The sequence below is a fragment of the Myotis brandtii genome, unplaced genomic scaffold, assembly GCF_000412655.1.
Source record: "Myotis brandtii unplaced genomic scaffold, ASM41265v1 scaffold314, whole genome shotgun sequence".
NCBI lineage: Eukaryota > Metazoa > Chordata > Mammalia > Chiroptera > Vespertilionidae > Myotis > Myotis brandtii.
The window spans coordinates 322253-339243 of NW_005362033.1; the positions used below are offsets into that span (position 1 = coordinate 322253).

The 16991-nt window shown below is 54.5% G+C and overlaps 1 protein-coding gene across 1 annotated transcript in view; it reads right to left on the reverse strand.

Moving 5' to 3' along the window:
• Positions 1-6629: 6629 nt before the first annotated feature.
• The window catches only part of TNFRSF13B (tumor necrosis factor receptor superfamily, member 13B), a 56529-nt gene continuing 46167 nt past the window's right edge, over positions 6630-16991 (reverse strand). The window contains exon 5 of the mRNA XM_014542800.1: positions 6630-6693. Within this exon, the coding sequence (XP_014398286.1) occupies positions 6630-6693 (64 nt within the window). The remainder of the gene's footprint in view (positions 6694-16991) is intronic.

Here is a 16991-nt window from a genome sequence, read left to right on the forward strand (position 1 = left end):
CGGCCCCTCCTGCAGGGGCCTAGCCGGCCCAGGAGCTTTTGTGGTTTGGCTTGGTGTGTGCGCTTTCACCGTGTAAAATTGCCGGCTGGGGTTTTGTGCGTGTGTTTGTGTTTGCTTGTTTTTTAATAATTGAAGTGATTGGGGCCTGTTATAACCAAAACACACATTGTAAGAAAAAGATCCCAGTGATCGTGCCGTGGGTTTGTGCCAAGATGTCTGCGCCTCTTTCACCTGCTGTGTGAGGAATACGTGGCCCTTCCCTCCCTTCATGCTTGTAGTCATTCTATGTCATAATAAAGCAACATTTTATTCCGAACATTGGCTGGCTCTCCCCTTCCTCACACCAGCAGCCAAGGAGGGGCTGGGATGAGAGTCCCAGGGTGCAGGCCGCCTGGGAGCCTCCGTGCTCGGGTGTGGGCGCCCGCGCAGCCTGTGCCACCTCATTCTCTGTCTGGCCTGTCCTCCTCGCGGGGGCAGGATGGTGACGTGCCCGGACGCCAGACTTGGCCTTCGCTGTGCATGAGGCACCTGAGGGCTCCTTTGACTGACGCCGTGCGGAGTCCGATGCCGAGCCCTGACTGTGGTGTGGGAAAGCTCTCGGGTGGTGGGAAGAGCAGGTGTAAGTCAGTGGAGAGAAGACTTGGCGGCTCCCGCTGTCAGCTCTGTGATGGCCACAGGCAGCTGGCACCTGGCCCCTCCCCGGCACCTGCTCCCGGTTCAGCACCTCGGCTGCTGTGCACCTGTCGGGCCCGAGCCTGCCTTTCTGGGGTGCTCTTTCCTGGGTGCCTTCGCTGCAAGTTCCTCTACTTCTCTCCCTGGGCATCCTGCCGAGCCCTCCCGTCCCCATGGGGCAGCCGTCGCTTCCACTCACACAGAGCAGGTGTCTCCAGGGAGCTCCCCTCTCGGGCCCCCCCTTGAGGCAGCAGAGCCCCCCTCCAGGCAGGAGGAAGAAGAGCGTGTGGTGAGGTTCCTCAGCATAAAGCTGAGCAGTCCCAGCCCCACTCCAGCCCGAGCCTGGGACCCGTCTGTGTTTTGGCCGTGGGGAGCTGGCATCATGGAATGGCTTCTGGTTAAAAGCACACACATCGGCCCAGAAGAGAAGACAGAGCCTCAGCCATACCCTTCACCTGACAGGCTTGTGAGCGCAGCTGCCTCCCGCATTTCCTGGTGGAATGTCACAGCAACGGGCAGAGGTGCGGACAGGCAGGGCAGGCGAATTCACCTGTGGAATATTCCAGGGAAGAGAGTCTGCCACCTCCAGATGGAAAGGGCCCGTGTGGTCCACCTGCCACCAGGCAGCCAGCTGGCCCGCTCGGATGTGCTGTCCGGGAGTCAGTGCCGCCAGGCAGCGCTCAGCAATCAGCCTGGCGAGCCTGGGTCAGGGCAGGTCTGTGGCATTGACCTTATTCTAGCTTCCTCCTCAGTCTTTTTAAAAAAAAAAATACATTTTTATTGATTTTTGAGAGAGAGGAAGGGAGAAGGATAGAATCATCGATGAGAGGAACACTTCGATCGATGGCTGGCCCCCTTCTGGGGATCAAGCCTGCAACCCGGCAACCCAGGCACGTGCCCTGACTGGGAATTGAACCTCTTGGTTGATGGGTCAATGCTCAACCACCAAGCCACCTCTGTCTTGATGGCCACTTCTTCACGAGTCTGCCAAGCAGCACGGGGACCAGGAAGGACACGACCTGCGCCCTGAGGCGTGCCTCTGTGCCCCTGGTTGTGAAGGGCACCGCGGGATGAGTTCTGGGCTCTGGGATGCAGGTGCCTGCACTGGCTGCCCGTTTTGAGAGCTCTGTCCCCATTCAGATCTGGTCACTGACCTTTAAACCCTCTTCTAAGTCCTTGACAGTCCATCCAGGCTGTTGGCGACTTCCCATAAGCCCGTGTAGATCAGCACTGTGGCCTCTCTCCAAAGCGGGTAACCCATTTCCTGCTCCCAAGCTCCACTCCCAGGGTTTCCTCCATTGCGTCCGGCAGGATCTCCTCAGTTCCCTGGTCACGGGGGCCATGCACAGGTCTCTGGTGAGGAAGCCTGAGCCGCCTGCTCAGGTCACAGCACTTCTGGACATGCCTTTCCCACTCTGGCCGCTGCACCCACCCGCCTCGAGGCCAAGCAAGGCAGACGGCACTCGGTTTGCGATGGGATGCTCGGGCTTTCTGGTCAACTGTTGTCCTATGAATGGTGTGTCGTCTCCACTAAGTCCAAGAACAGCAAACAAGGTGTTTCTGAAAAGAGTAACTATCTGTAGAAGAGGGTGCAGATTTGGTCTGCTCTGCCCAGAATCCTGGAGGTCTGTGCTGTTTTTCCCATTGTATTGCCCGAGGCTCCGTGGGGCCTCCTGTTGCCTCAGCCTTTGAGCACCAGTGGTCTCTCTGGACCATGAGGTCTGAGTGGTGGTGCTGCCTGAACTTACTGCTCGGGTCCCACTGGGAACCAAGCCGTGTGGTGCCTCTGTTGGTGGATCAAATTGGCACTTGGTGGGGTGTGCTGCCTCCAATCCAGCAAGGCCTGTCAAGCGTTGGGCCTCTACGTTGTAGGTGTTGCAAGGTGCAGCAACTCCCACCTTGAAGGGCATATCTTTTAAAGAAAAATGTTCTTAGTGATTTTTAGAGAGAGAGGAAGGGAGAGGGATAGAGAGAGAAACATCGATGAGAGGAAGGAGCATCATCAATTGGCTGCTCCTGCAACCGGGCATGTGCCCTCTGAGGATTGAACCTGCGGCGTCTTGGTTCCTGCGCCTGTGCTCAGTGCTGAGCCACACCAGCCTAAGAGGATATCTTGATACACTTCAAACCACTGGAACATCATTGAGTGGGGAGCCCAGAGTTTGGGGAGTTTATTTCTCATGCTTTGGTTCACTTGTCTTGTTAAAGCATTTATAGAATTTGCTACTTATAGAATTAAATTTTGCTACTTATAAATGTTAAAGCATTTATAGAATTTGCTACTCATCAGCTCCAATCAGCAAAAAGTCATCAATATTGTGAACCTGAGTAATCTATAATAATATAAAAGACAAACATGCAAATTGACCATACCTTTGCTATGCCACAAGCCACGCCCACCAGCCAGTCAGAGCGACTATACGCAAATTAATCCAACCGAGATAGCGGCCAGCAGCCACAGAGCTGGAGCAAGCAGGAGGCTTGGTTGCCCCAGTGATGGAGGAAGCCAAGCTTCCCGCCTGCTGCGGCCGGCTCTGAGCTCCACTCAAGGCAACAAAGTTTCAATTATGGAAGATAAATAAACCCCAGATACCTGCTTTCAGCCGGCTGTGACCACGGAGCTGGAGTGAGCAGGAGACTTGGGTTGCCCCTGGCGATGGAGGAAGCCAAGCTTCCCTCCCCCTCTGAGCTCCTCTCAAGGCTACAAAGTTTCAATTATAGAAGGTAAATAAATCCCAGAATAAAAAGAAAAAACACGGAGAGGCTGGGAGCTTCCAATGCCAGCGGGCTTGGCCAGCCTGAAAACAGCCATCAGCCCCTCACCCAGGCTGGCCAGGCACCCCAGCGGGGACCCCCACCCTGAAGGGGGTGTGACCAGCCTGCAAACAGCCATCAGCCCCTCACCTAGGCTGGCCAGGCACCCCAGCGGGACCCCCACCCTGATCCGGGACACCCTTCAGGGCAAACCAGCCGGGCCCACCCGTGCACCAGGCCTCTATCCTATATAATAAAAGGGTAATATGCAAATCGACCCTAACCACGGAATGACTGGTCACTATGACATACACTGACCACCAGGGGGCAGATGCTCAATGCAGGAGCTGTCTCCTGGTGGTCAGTGCGATCCCACAGGGGGAGCTCTGCTCAGCCACAAGCCAGGCTGATGGCTGCCAGCACAGCGGTGGTGGCGGGAGCCTCTCCTGCCGCCTCCGCAGCACTAAGGATGTCCGACTGCAGCTAGGCCTGCTCCCTGCTGGTAAGTGGACATCCCCCGAGGGCTGCTGGGCTGCCAGAGGGCTGTCTGACTGCCAGCTTGGGCCCGATCCCCCAGGGAGCGGGCCTAAGCCAGCAGGTGGACATCCTCTGAGGGGTCCCAGACTGCAAGAGCGCATAGGTCGGGCTGAGGGACCGCCTCCCTGATTGCACAAATTTTTGTGCACCGGGCCTCTAGTCTATAATAATAAAAGCGTAATATGCTAATTAGACTGGACAGCCGAACAATCTTCCTGACGAAGCTGCAGGGGCCGAGGCAGAGGTGGATAGGGGCAATCAGGCAGGCAGGCGAGTGCTTAGGGGCAATCAGACAGGCAGGTGAGTGGTTAGGGGCGATCAGGCAGGCAGAGGCTGTTAGGGGCGATCAGGCAGGGAGGTGAGTGGTTAGGGGCGATCAGGCAGGTAGGCAGGCCAGCAGTTTGGAGCCAGTGGTCCCATATGCAAGAGGGATGTCTGACTGCTGGTTTCGGGCCTAAACGGGCAGTCTGATATCCCCTGAGGGGTCCTGGATTGAGAGTGTGCAGGCTGGGCTGAGGGAAACCCTCCCCCTGCCCCCCCAATGCATGCCTCTAGTATATTATGAAATAGCAAGATGGTTAATATTTCTCTAGATTGTATGATAGCAGCAAGCAGCATTAATACAGCCCTGAGGCTAAAGGCTGTACCAGCCGTGGGCAAACTACGGCCCGTTTGAAATGAATAAAACTAAAAAAAAAAAAGACCGTACCCTTTGATGTAATGATGTTTACTTTGAATTTATATTAGTTCACACAAACACTCCATCCATGCTTTTGATCCGGCCCTCCGGTCCAGTTTAAGAACCCATTGTGGCCCTCGAGTCAGAAAGTTTGCCCACCCCTGGGCTGTACCATGAAGGCACAATGTTGGCCCTCCCTGGGGAAGGCGAGCTGCCTTGCGGTCCTTACAGGCGGGTGAGAGAGCAGGGCAGCAGCCAGGCCAGCGGGTGCATCCTCAGTGCCACGGCCTGGTGATTGGCTCCAGGAAAGACCCAGCGTCTGTGAGGGCACCCGAGTGGGTGTATAGTGCAGGCATCGCTTTACTTCGCTGGGCTTCACAGATGTTGCTGTTTCTTTTCTTTCCTTTTTTTTTTTTTTACAAATTGAAGGCCAGCAAATAAAAGGATTACAGTAGGTCCTCGGGTTACGTCGGAGATCTGTTCCTACTGCACAGCATACCTCGATTTTCTCCGTAAGTCGGAACCCACCTACATAAGCACCTACGTCACTCACATGGAGCACAGACACAGCAGTAATGAAGGGAAACAGTAGAAAATATTTAAAAGAAAGATAATTCCTGACCTTTACTTGTGGTAAATAAATAATAAAAAACATAAAGCACATATGTACATACGTTGAAATGACGGAACTTTTTTAATAAATAAAACGACGTGCGTAGAGTCCGACATAACCCGAGGACTGTCTGTACAGCTGACTTTATTGCGATAATTGCTTTTTAGCAGTGATCTGGAATGAACCCGCAGTCTCCTAGGTGTGTCAAAGTCTATAGTCATTTTCTAAGACCCAGCAGACTTCTGCATGGACAAACAGGTGGGTTACCTGGGAGTGTGAGAGGTGTCACTGCTGCTTTGAAGTCCTTGGTGGGAGCGTTAATCTTTGAGACCCCGCGCCCTCCGGGAGTGTAGGACTGCTGCTGGTTTATCATCTTTGTCGGGAAGTACGGTCAGACACTTCCACACATTCTTCCAACCTTAGCCTCCCCGGGGGGTCAGAGAGGGTGTGGGGACCCTGCCAGTTGTCGAGCATGCCCATGCACACTCAACGAGAGAAAGAGCCACAGGATGGATCCAGTACTTGTCAGTTTTTAAAACCAAGTTGCACATATAATGTCCACTGTCTCCCGGCGGCATGGGAGAGTGCAGTGGCGAGCCCCTGTGTCTGTTTCCTAGGGTACGTGTAGTTTTCCCTTTCACTGTCTGAGAAGGAGAAAGTGTCAAAATGAAGGCGGAAGGAAAAACAAGGCAAAACAAGGCGTTTTGCTCAGCTGGTTTGGGAACTCCCTGATGGGCTGGAAGCCGAGGCCCACTGGGCGGTTTCATGCCCAGAGGAGAGCCGCAGGGAGCCTGGAAGGCCTGAGCCCGAGCCTGATCTCATTGGTCTGATAAGGGCCTCGGGTTGTGTTACAGGTTTCCCCCAGGGACTCTGATGCTCAGCTGCTGGTAAGAAGCGCCAGCCCCACCAGCCCCCCCGGCCAGTGCGGCTCTCGGTCAGTGGGAGTGTCGCCTGTAGGTTGTCTTCCTGGTCCAGCACAGTAGTGGTGTAGTCAGGTGCGTGGGGGAGGCAACCAGTGGGTGTTTCTCTCTTTCCCTGCCACTCTCTCTAAAATGAATAAGCATATTTAAAAAACAAGATAGAAATGAAACACCAGCCCAAATGGCCTGAGGAAAATTTGAGAGCCAAGAAAACAGCTAGAGAAAATCTAACCCTTCCCAAACTCCTTTGTTCCAAAACTAATTTTGAGAAGCTCCTAAAGCCGTATCTGATGCAGTGAGACTTTAAAGAAACTGGGGAGAGGAAGACACTTGGGCAGGAAAGAGCCTCATAGAAAGCAGCATGTGAAGTGCACGTGGCCTGCGTGACCAGTGACCGGAGCGCCTCCAGCCCCAGGGAGAGAGGGGAGCAGCCCCAGGACATGGAGGAGCAGCCTCAGGAGATGGAGGAGCAGCCCCAGGAGATGGAGGAGCGGCCCTGGGGAGATGGAGGAGCGGCCCTGGGGAGATGGAGGAGTGGCCTTGGGGAGATGGAGGGATAGCCCTGGTGAGATGGAGTAGCGGCTTCAGGAGACGGAGGAGCAGGTTCAGGAGACGGAGGAGCAGTTTCAGGAGATGGAGGAGTGGCCTTGGGGAGATGGAGGAGCAGCCCCAGGAATGGAGGAGTGGCCTTGGGGAGATGGAGGAGCAGCCTCAGGAGATGGAGGAGCACCCCTGAGGAGATGGAGGGGCAGCCTCGGGAGATGGAGAGGCCAGGGAGTGGGGAGCAGTCCTGGTGGAGGGAGCAGCATTGCCGCCAGCATTGGTGCCGGCGTGGCTCACCCTGTCTTCACTGCAGTGTCTCTGTTTCTGATGGAAAGGGCAGGAAGGAGACTCTACACCGGATGGGCCTTGGAGGAACGGCTTCTTGTTCCATCCTCGCGACTTTGTCCATGTATTAGAGCAGTGATGGCGAACCTTTTGAGCTTGGCGTGTCAGCATTTTGAAAAACCCTAACTTAACTCTGGTGCCGTGTCACATATAGAAATTTTTTGATATTTGCAACCATAGTAAAACAAAGACTTATATTTTTGATATTTATTTTATATATTTAAATGCCATGTAACAAAGAAAAATCAACCAAAAAAAATGAGTTCACGTGTCACCTCTGACACGCGTGTCATAGGTTCGCCATCACTGTACAGTGGGGCCTTGATTTACGAGTGTCCCGACTAACGAGTTTTTTGAGATACGAGCCGTCTCTCGGCCGATTTTTTGCTTTGAGTTGCGAGCTAAAATTCGGGTTATGAGCCAGCTTCAGATACCCCACCGCTAGTTGGCGCAGCGAATGTCACAGTGAACGCCACAACATCAGCCCAGCATCATGTGTCTCACTCGTTCACTGTTGATTTGACATACGAGTAATTTGAGTTACGAGCTCCGTCACGGAACGAATTAAACTCGTAAGTCAAGGCCCCACTGTATTAGAGGGTGAGTGTAGCTGGACAAGCTACACTGGCGTTGGGCTGTGCTGGTGCTCGCGGCCTTCTTTGAATTTGGCCCAGGCCCAGTCCCTGGTGTATTGTGGCCGAACTCTTCAGCCAGGGGCCCGCGCGGCTGCCTGGCCGTGGCAGCTGCTCCCACTGGCCCTCCAGCTTCTCGGGTGGGTTGCTCTCCCAGCAGCTGCGTTCTCTCCCTGACCCTGCGTGTTTATTGTCCTCACTGGCCTCCTTGTGATCTTCTTGGTCTTGGCCTTCTTGAACGTTCCTGAGACCCGCGGCAGGACTTCTGAGGAAAGTGCATGAGCCTTTGCAGGGCCGGCACACGGCTAACAGAGCTGAGAGAGGCGCCTTTGAAATGAACAGCAGGCAGCCTGGTGACTCCCACCACCAACGGCTCAGCGGTGCTTCCTTCCCACCTCCCTCCCAGCATGCAAAGTAGCCTCTCCTGAATGGGGAGGGATCTCACAGGTTGTAACCCAGGACTGTTTCTGAATGCTGCTACTTGATGCTTTTCTCATCCTCGCACCCCATGAGCCTCAGAGGACCCCATGACTGCTCAGAGGACCCCATGAGTGCTCAGAGGCCCCCATGAGCCTCAGAGGACCCCATGAGTGCTCAGAGGCCCCCATGAGCCTCAGAGGACCCCATGAGTGCTCAGAGGCCCCCATGAGCCTCAGAGGACCCCATGAGTGCTCAGAGGCCCCCATGAGCCTCAGAGGACCCCATGAGTGCTCAGAGGCCCCCATGAGCCTCAGAGGACCCCATGAGTGCTCAGAGGCCCCCATGAGCCTCAGAGGACCCCATGAGTGCTCAGAGGCCCCCATGAGCCTCAGAGGACCCCATGAGTGCTCAGAGGCCCCCATGAGCCTCAGAGGACCCCATGAGTGCTCAGAGGCCCCCATGAGCCTCAGAGGACCCCATGAGTGCTCAGAGGCCCCCATGAGCCTCAGAGGACCCCATGAGTGCTCAGAGGCCCCCATGAGCCTCAGAGGACCCCATGAGTGCTCAGAGGCCCCCATGAGCCTCAGAGGACCCCATGAGTGCTCAGAGGCCCCCATGAGCCTCAGAGGACCCCATGAGTGCTCAGAGGCCCCCATGAGCCTCAGAGGACCCCATGAGTGCTCAGAGGCCCCCATGAGCCTCAGAGGACCCCATGAGTGCTCAGAGGCCCCCATGAGCCTCAGAGGACCCCATGAGTGCTCAGAGGCCCCCATGAGCCTCAGAGGACCCCATGAGTGCTCAGAGGCCCCCATGAGCCTCAGAGGACCCCATGAGTGCTCAGAGGCCCCCATGAGCCTCAGAGGACCCCATGAGTGCTCAGAGGCCCCCATGAGCCTCAGAGGACCCCATGAGTGCTCAGAGGCCCCCATGAGCCTCAGAGGACCCCATGAGTGCTCAGAGGCCCCCATGAGCCTCAGAGGACCCCATGAGTGCTCAGAGGCCCCCATGAGCCTCAGAGGACCCCATGAGTGCTCAGAGGCCCCCATGAGCCTCAGAGGACCCCATGAGTGCTCAGAGGCCCCCATGAGCCTCAGAGGACCCCATGAGTGCTCAGAGGCCCCCATGAGCCTCAGAGGACCCCATGAGTGCTCAGAGGCCCCCATGAGCCTCAGAGGACCCCATGAGTGCTCAGAGGCCCCCATGAGCCTCAGAGGACCCCATGAGTGCTCAGAGGCCCCCATGAGCCTCAGAGGACCCCATGAGTGCTCAGAGGCCCCCATGAGCCTCAGAGGACCCCATGAGTGCTCAGAGGCCCCCATGAGCCTCAGAGGACCCCATGAGTGCTCAGAGGCCCCCATGAGCCTCAGAGGACCCCATGAGTGCTCAGAGGCCCCCATGAGCCTCAGAGGACCCCATGAGTGCTCAGAGGCCCCCATGAGCCTCAGAGGACCCCATGAGTGCTCAGAGGCCCCCATGAGCCTCAGAGGACCCCATGAGTGCTCAGAGGCCCCCATGAGCCTCAGAGGACCCCATGAGTGCTCAGAGGCCCCCATGAGCCTCAGAGGACCCCATGAGTGCTCAGAGGCCCCCATGAGCCTCAGAGGACCCCATGAGTGCTCAGAGGCCCCCATGAGCCTCAGAGGACCCCATGAGTGCTCAGAGGCCCCCATGAGCCTCAGAGGACCCCATGAGTGCTCAGAGGCCCCCATGAGCCTCAGAGGACCCCATGAGTGCTCAGAGGCCCCCATGAGCCTCAGAGGACCCCATGAGTGCTCAGAGGCCCCCATGAGCCTCAGAGGACCCCATGAGTGCTCAGAGGCCCCCATGAGCCTCAGAGGACCCCATGAGTGCTCAGAGGCCCCCATGAGCCTCAGAGGACCCCATGAGTGCTCAGAGGCCCCCATGAGCCTCAGAGGACCCCATGAGTGCTCAGAGGCCCCCATGAGCCTCAGAGGACCCCATGAGTGCTCAGAGGCCCCCATGAGCCTCAGAGGACCCCATGAGTGCTCAGAGGCCCCCATGAGCCTCAGAGGACCCCATGAGTGCTCAGAGGCCCCCATGAGCCTCAGAGGACCCCATGAGTGCTCAGAGGCCCCCATGAGCCTCAGAGGACCCCATGAGTGCTCAGAGGCCCCCATGAGCCTCAGAGGACCCCATGAGTGCTCAGAGGCCCCCATGAGCCTCAGAGGACCCCATGAGTGCTCAGAGGCCCCCATGAGCCTCAGAGGACCCCATGAGTGCTCAGAGGCCCCCATGAGCCTCAGAGGACCCCATGAGTGCTCAGAGGCCCCCATGAGCCTCAGAGGACCCCATGAGTGCTCAGAGGCCCCCATGAGCCTCAGAGGACCCCATGAGTGCTCAGAGGCCCCCATGAGCCTCAGAGGACCCCATGAGTGCTCAGAGGCCCCCATGAGCCTCAGAGGACCCCATGAGTGCTCAGAGGCCCCCATGAGCCTCAGAGGACCCCATGAGTGCTCAGAGGCCCCCATGAGCCTCAGAGGACCCCATGAGCGCTCAGAGGACCCCATGAGCCTCAGAGGACCCAGTGCTGGGGTTAGTTGTATCTTCGGTGGCTTTTTAAACATTTCATTTCTTGGACATTCTCTTCTGTTTAGAAGAGACCAAGTGAACCTACCTTCATTTCAGGAGAAATTGCCTACTTGGCATTTGCCAGCTTTGCCAGCTCTTCCTCCTTTAAGTTCTAACATTGCTTCATGAGTCCCTCAACCCAGACTCACCAGGAAGCAGATAGACATGAGAGTGTGGAGGGCAGAGAGGAATTACATAAGAGCAACTTCCTCACTTCCATCCAGCTCTGCAGAGCAAATAATTGAAATTTTATTCATCTTCTGGTTTTATTGCGTATTTACTTTTTAAGTGCAATTTTACCAAATAATGAGAACATAAGGACGTTGAGGTTAGAGGGAGGTGCTTAAAGAGTTTATGGAGTGGAAGATTTGATACTGGAGAGGTTTCTAGTTTAACAAGGGCAGATTCGCACAGAATGTAATGCGTTATTGGAAGGTATGTGATGTGTGTGAGGCTTGCAGATTGCCTCCTAACATTCTGTCCTTCAGATGGAAATCCTCAAGTTACGTTTCTCAGGAAACTCGCGGGCTGTGAAAGAAGCTAGCGGTTTCCTTTGGAACGTTTTCTGTAAGCTCATACGCAGCGTCACTTGAGACCCAGGTCATTGCGCAGGTGGGCATGGAGTGAACGGTGGTGGGTGGGTTCTGATTTGGGGTGTCGTCCAGAGAGGGGAAGGTTGTTTGTAGAAATCAAGCGTCTCCCTCTTAGAGTGGACTCGCTTTTTTAAAGTGCTCCTACCACAGAGCCACCTAAAATATTGGTTCTTGGTAAAGGTTCGGTTTTCCTGCATTTTGTTCTTTAGGATATTTTAGATGTTTAGATTTTTTAAATTTTGTTTTAAGCCATCGCTTTAAAGGAGTTCAGAGGAGAGTGCTCACGGCTGACTTGGAATGTGTAACTGCAGCCTCGGGGAGGGCGTTCCTGACGACTGCTCCCTCGCGAAGCCTGAAGCTGGCACTGCTGGAGGGTCAGCCCTGCCTGCTTCTGCCTGTTTCCCTGTCAAGTTCCTCGTGCCATGTTCCCCTGGACCGCCTCTGGGGGTGGGTGAGTCACCGAGCGGCAGCGTGTGTGCCTGTCACCGTGCTCCGTGCGAGGGCTGATGGGAACTTGTTTCCCCTGTGCTCCTCCCGCCCCCTTGGGTGGGAGGTGGTAAAGCCCATCCTGTGTGTGTGGCAGCCCGGCCTCTGCCGGTGGGATCTGCATCGGTGCTTCTTCCCGACACGGTGAGGACTCGCCTCCCCCTGGACGCAGACAATGGGAGCGGAGAGTGAAATCAGGGGAGCGAGAGGGGCCCCGGGAGGAGGCGTTCCTTTGGGGGGGCGGGGAGGGGGGAGCTCGCTAAGGCTCGTCAGTCTGGAAGGTTTCGGAGTTGGATGAGATGGAGGTGTCACTGGCACACACGCCGCAGCACCGCTCCGCTCTAGCTCCCGCGTGTTTGCTGACGCCCTCTCCCCGGGTTCACATGCTGCTCGGCCTCCTTCCCTCCTGGTGCTCATACATTGAGGCTTCAGCCAAGTCCTGGCCGAGGACGATATTTAGTTCTCGGTTCTTACCATTCCCTCTGGTCACTGAGCCTTCGGAGAAAAGCTCCGAGCTGTGGCCTGGGCTTTGCTGGGAGGCGACCTTCCTCCAGCTGCACCTCCGCTTCGGGCTCCTCAGGCACGTGGTGGGCAGTAATGGGCGTGGACGTTCCCATTTCTCAGTGAGCGCACTGTGAATATCTCCAAATTGGTTTTATATTATTAATGTTACTGTGGTTCTTTGTTTTGAAATAAAAATTCTGAATGTAAAAAAAAAGATAATGGCCAATAAAAAATTTTAAAGCTTCACCTGAGGATATGTTTTTATTGATTTTTTTTAAAAGACAGTGAGAAAGGGATAGAGAGAAAAAAACTGATGAGAGAGAGAAACATTGCTTGGTTGCCTCTCCTACTCCCCCGCTAGGGATCAAACCAAAACCTAGGTATATGCCCTGACTGGGAACTGAACCCTTCAACCTTTTGGTGTAAGGGACGACACCAACCAACGGAGCTACCCAGCTAGGGCCAATACTTCTTTTAAATAATGGAAAACCTCAAACTACAATCCCCAAAATCTGAGAATCCGAAGCAGGATAAATCACAAAACAAATCTAACCAAAATGAACAAGCAATAAACAAACAAAGACTCCTGGACACAATGCTCTCACGCTGCTAAAAGGGTCAGGTGAAAAGAATATTTTGAGGGCACAGGTTAGAGGAACAATGAGGGGAACACAGCAGATGTCTTGTCAGAAACTATGCAAGCCAGAGAGGAGGGAGTAACACCCTTAAAATGCGCAAAGAAAGAAGACTGGCAGCCCCAAAGTCGATGCCCAGAAAAATTATTTTTCAAAAACAGAAGAGAAATAAAGGCTTTTTCAAATGAGCCCAAATTGAGAGTTCATTTCCTGCAGATTTGTTTGCACTGTAAGAAATGTTAAGGAAGTCCTTCAGGTAGAGGGAGTGCGATACCAGACAGAGACTTGGATCTTCACACACACAAAATGAGGATTTCCAGAAATGAAGTAAATATAAAAGGCATTGTTTTCTTATTTTCTATTGCTTTAAAGGGTATTGAATTTCTGAAGCAAAACCAGTAGTGATAGATTGTAGCTTTATGGAATGTGTGAGAGTGATGCATGACCACGTTAGCAGGAAGGTGGGGGCTGGGAGTACATGTACTGTGAAGTGATACGTCATTGTTGGAGGGGTCACTGTGCTAAAGATGTGTATCGTAAACAACTGTAAAAAATGGAGAGGCTTAAATAAAAGATCTGTGTTCTGAAAAACAGAGTTGAGTGGCTGGGGCTGGGGGAGGTGTTGGTCAAAGGGTACAAACTCACAGTCATGAGATTAACAAGTTCTGGGGGGCAAGTGGCGCTCACAGTACTGTGTTGTGTGCTTGAAAGCTGCTGAGTGAGTAGATCTTAAATGTTCTCACCCAGAAAGGAATGGTAATTATGTGACAGGGCGGAGGTGGCAGCTGATGCTCTGGTGGAGATCATTTTGCAATTTATTTTTTAATATATTTTTATTGGTTTCAGAGAGGAAGGGAGAGGGAAAGAGATAGAAACATAAATGATAAGAGAGAATCATTGATCGGCTGCCTCCCGCACACCCCCCACTGGGGATGGAGCCCGAAACCTGGGCATGTGCCCTTGACTGGGATCGAAGCTGGGAGCCTTCAGTCTGTAGGCCAGCGCTCTATCCACTGATCAAACCAACCAGGGCCATTTTGCAGTTTATAAATGTATCCAATCAACAGCTTAGACTTATACAATGTTATATGTCAACTATGTCTCAACAAAGCTGGGGATAAAAAAAGATCAGTGTTGTGCAGTAGGGCTGGGGGTGGGGGAAGTCAATGGGGGAAAATGGAACATCTGCAGTACTTTCAAAAATTAATATTTTTTTTAAGGGCACATGCTTTGTAGTTAAAAAAAAAAAATCAGTGCTGCCCTGGCCAGTGAGGCTCAGTTGGTTGGGCGTTGTCCCATGCACGGAGGGGTTGCCAGTTCAATTCTTGGTTGGGGTGTATGTGGGAGGCAGCTGATAGATGTTTTGCTCTCACTTCAATGTTTTTCTCTCTCCCTCTCCCTTCTTCTCTCTCTAAAAATCAATGAAAAAATCTTAAAAAAAAAAAGATCAGTGTTGCAATGAAGTAGGGCGGGGTTGACAAGCTATGATCCACAGCCCACATCCAAAACTGTTTTCCTAAGCATTTTGTTGTTGTTGTTAATCTTCACCTGAGGATATTTTCCCATTGATTTCTAGAGAGAGTGGAAGGGAGGGGGAGAGAGAGAGAAACATTGATGTGAGAGAGACACGTCAATTGGTTGCCTCTGGCACACGCCCCAATCAGGGCCGGGAATCAGGCCTGCAACCGAGGTGCATGCCATTGACCGGAATGGAACCTGCGAGTCTTCATTCCTTGGGCCGACACTCTACCCACTGAGCCACACTGGCCGGCACTTCCTTAGCAGTTTAATTAGAGCAGGTCATCTGTGTGTTTTCTTGTCTGACGGCTTCCGCTCCACCACAGCCGATGGGACTAAGTGTGTGGTCACTGCTGCAGGGACTGTAAGACCCGCAAAGTCCAAGACGTTTCCTCTCTTGTCTTCGGAAAGCTTGCCGAGCCGGGGCCGCTGGGGGCCGGGCCGGGGACCCTGGGGCTGGTGCAGGAGCTCAGCCTCACGGGCGGGCCTGACGAGTCAGAATCAGAATGTATTTTGGAGAGAGAACCAGCAGACGCCCAGCTGGATAAAGGGGCAGTGTTTACAGTTTCCGATAGTCTTTCTAGCAAGGGATGGGTCCTGTCTTTAAAAAACCAAAAATCGTAAACTTAAAAGAGCGATTGAGAAACGGACAAAACCCCAATATCTTTTGTCCTATGCAAACCAGATGGAGCACTCAGCACCCTGACTGCCCGCAGCACCAGGACTCCCCTCGGCCGGGTCCATGAGAGCGTTGGCGGCTACAGGAAGACAGCCGAGCGCCTTCTGACCAGCCTTAGTCTGTGAACTGTGTCCCCCCAAATCCACGTGCTGAAGTCCTAACCCAGAGCCTCAGACCGTGGCCTTATTTGGAGACAGTCTTTACAGGGAAACCAGGTCAAAATGAGGTCACTGGGGTGGGCACCATCTAATAGGACTGGTGTCCTTATACAAAAAAATGAGTCGGACACAGACAGGCTGGGAGAAGCCGTGGGCCTAGGAGCGAGGCGTGGAGCAGGTCCCGCCCTCACCGCGTAGAGGGAGCCAGCCCTGCGGCACCTGGATCGCAGGCTCCTCAGCTCCTGCACTGAGGCAGGGAGACTGCGCTCTGAGCGCCGGGAGCGCGCAGCACAGGAGCGCGCACAGCCCGTGGGCCGTGCAGGGTGCACCTCCCAGTGTGCCATGTGAACCTGGGATGCTGCAGTGGCCAAGGTCGTTTTGGATGGCACAGGAGAAATAGCTTTAATTTACATAATCAGGTATTTGTCTTACTGAGAAAATGCTTTTAAGAATAGTTATGCATTTTAAGGTTTCAATGCTACTAAAATATAGGCTTCAGTGCTAATAAAAATACAAAGTATAGGTAACACTAAAACCGTGAATTGCTTATTGCTATCAGAGCCCATGACATTTAGCACGAGGTTAAAGTAGATCTAGAAGAAAAGGTGCGTTAGGGCAAGAAAAATATTAGGCAACTAACAGTGCAGGCTGGTGGCTAGATATGGCCAAAGGCGGGTGCAAATGAGAATACCCCGAACTCAGCCTGCCTGCCCCTGCCCCCCCACACCCTGCCCCCCCACACCCCATGTGCACACACATGCCCATCTGCACACACACCCCATGTGCACATACATACACACACCCCATGTGCACACACACCCCATGTGCACACACACCCCCATGTGCACATACATACACACACCCCATGTGCACACACACCCCATGTGCACACACCCCCCATGTGCACGCACGCACGCACGCACGCACACTGATCTTGGTTCCCTTCCTGACAAGGCGCGATGGGGAATTGTTTGGGAAAACAGCTCTAAGCGGCCCAGCCTCGTCTTCCTGGTGGAGGCCACAGGGTGTACCCGCTGCTTCGCACCCACAGGCCGGCCAGTGCTCCCAGGCCTGGGGGACAGTCAGTGCGGATCCTGGGAAGCCAGGGCTGCGACCTCGCTGGGGTGGACTCTGGAGCCAAGGGAGGCAGCTGGAGAGGTAGGACCATCCGGAGTCCCCCCAGGAAGCCTCGCGCTAAGTGAGCGACACAGGAGCCAAGAGGTTCCGTTGGAAAGAAGGGCGGCGGGGACCCTGTCGCAGGCTTGCTCAGTACGTCTTTATTGGCTAGATAGCGAGGAAGGGAGAGGGCGACACATACACATCCACCTGCTGCCTCCTCACGCCCCCTCCTGGGGAGGGACAACCTGGGCAGGTGCCCTGACGGGGAATCGAACCCAGGACGTCTGGGCCCATGGGAGGGCGCTCAACCACTGCTCACCCCGTCGGGCTGTGGCAGGTGTGTGGGGACCTGGGGTCAGGACAGTGCAGGATCTGCCCGGCACCTCTCCCCGCAGCGCCTCTCGCCCCTTCCTCTTGCTCTCCCCAGACTCTTCCCTGTGCTTCCTCTCTATCCCCATCTCTCCCTCACCAACTTCCTCTCTCCCCTCCTGGTTTCACACAGCCAGGCCCCCCTCCTGGGTGGGGGAGCACACGGCCTGTAGGCTGCTGTTGGGGGACCCCGCGCAGGGCGGCTCCGCCATGGTAGGGCCCAGGC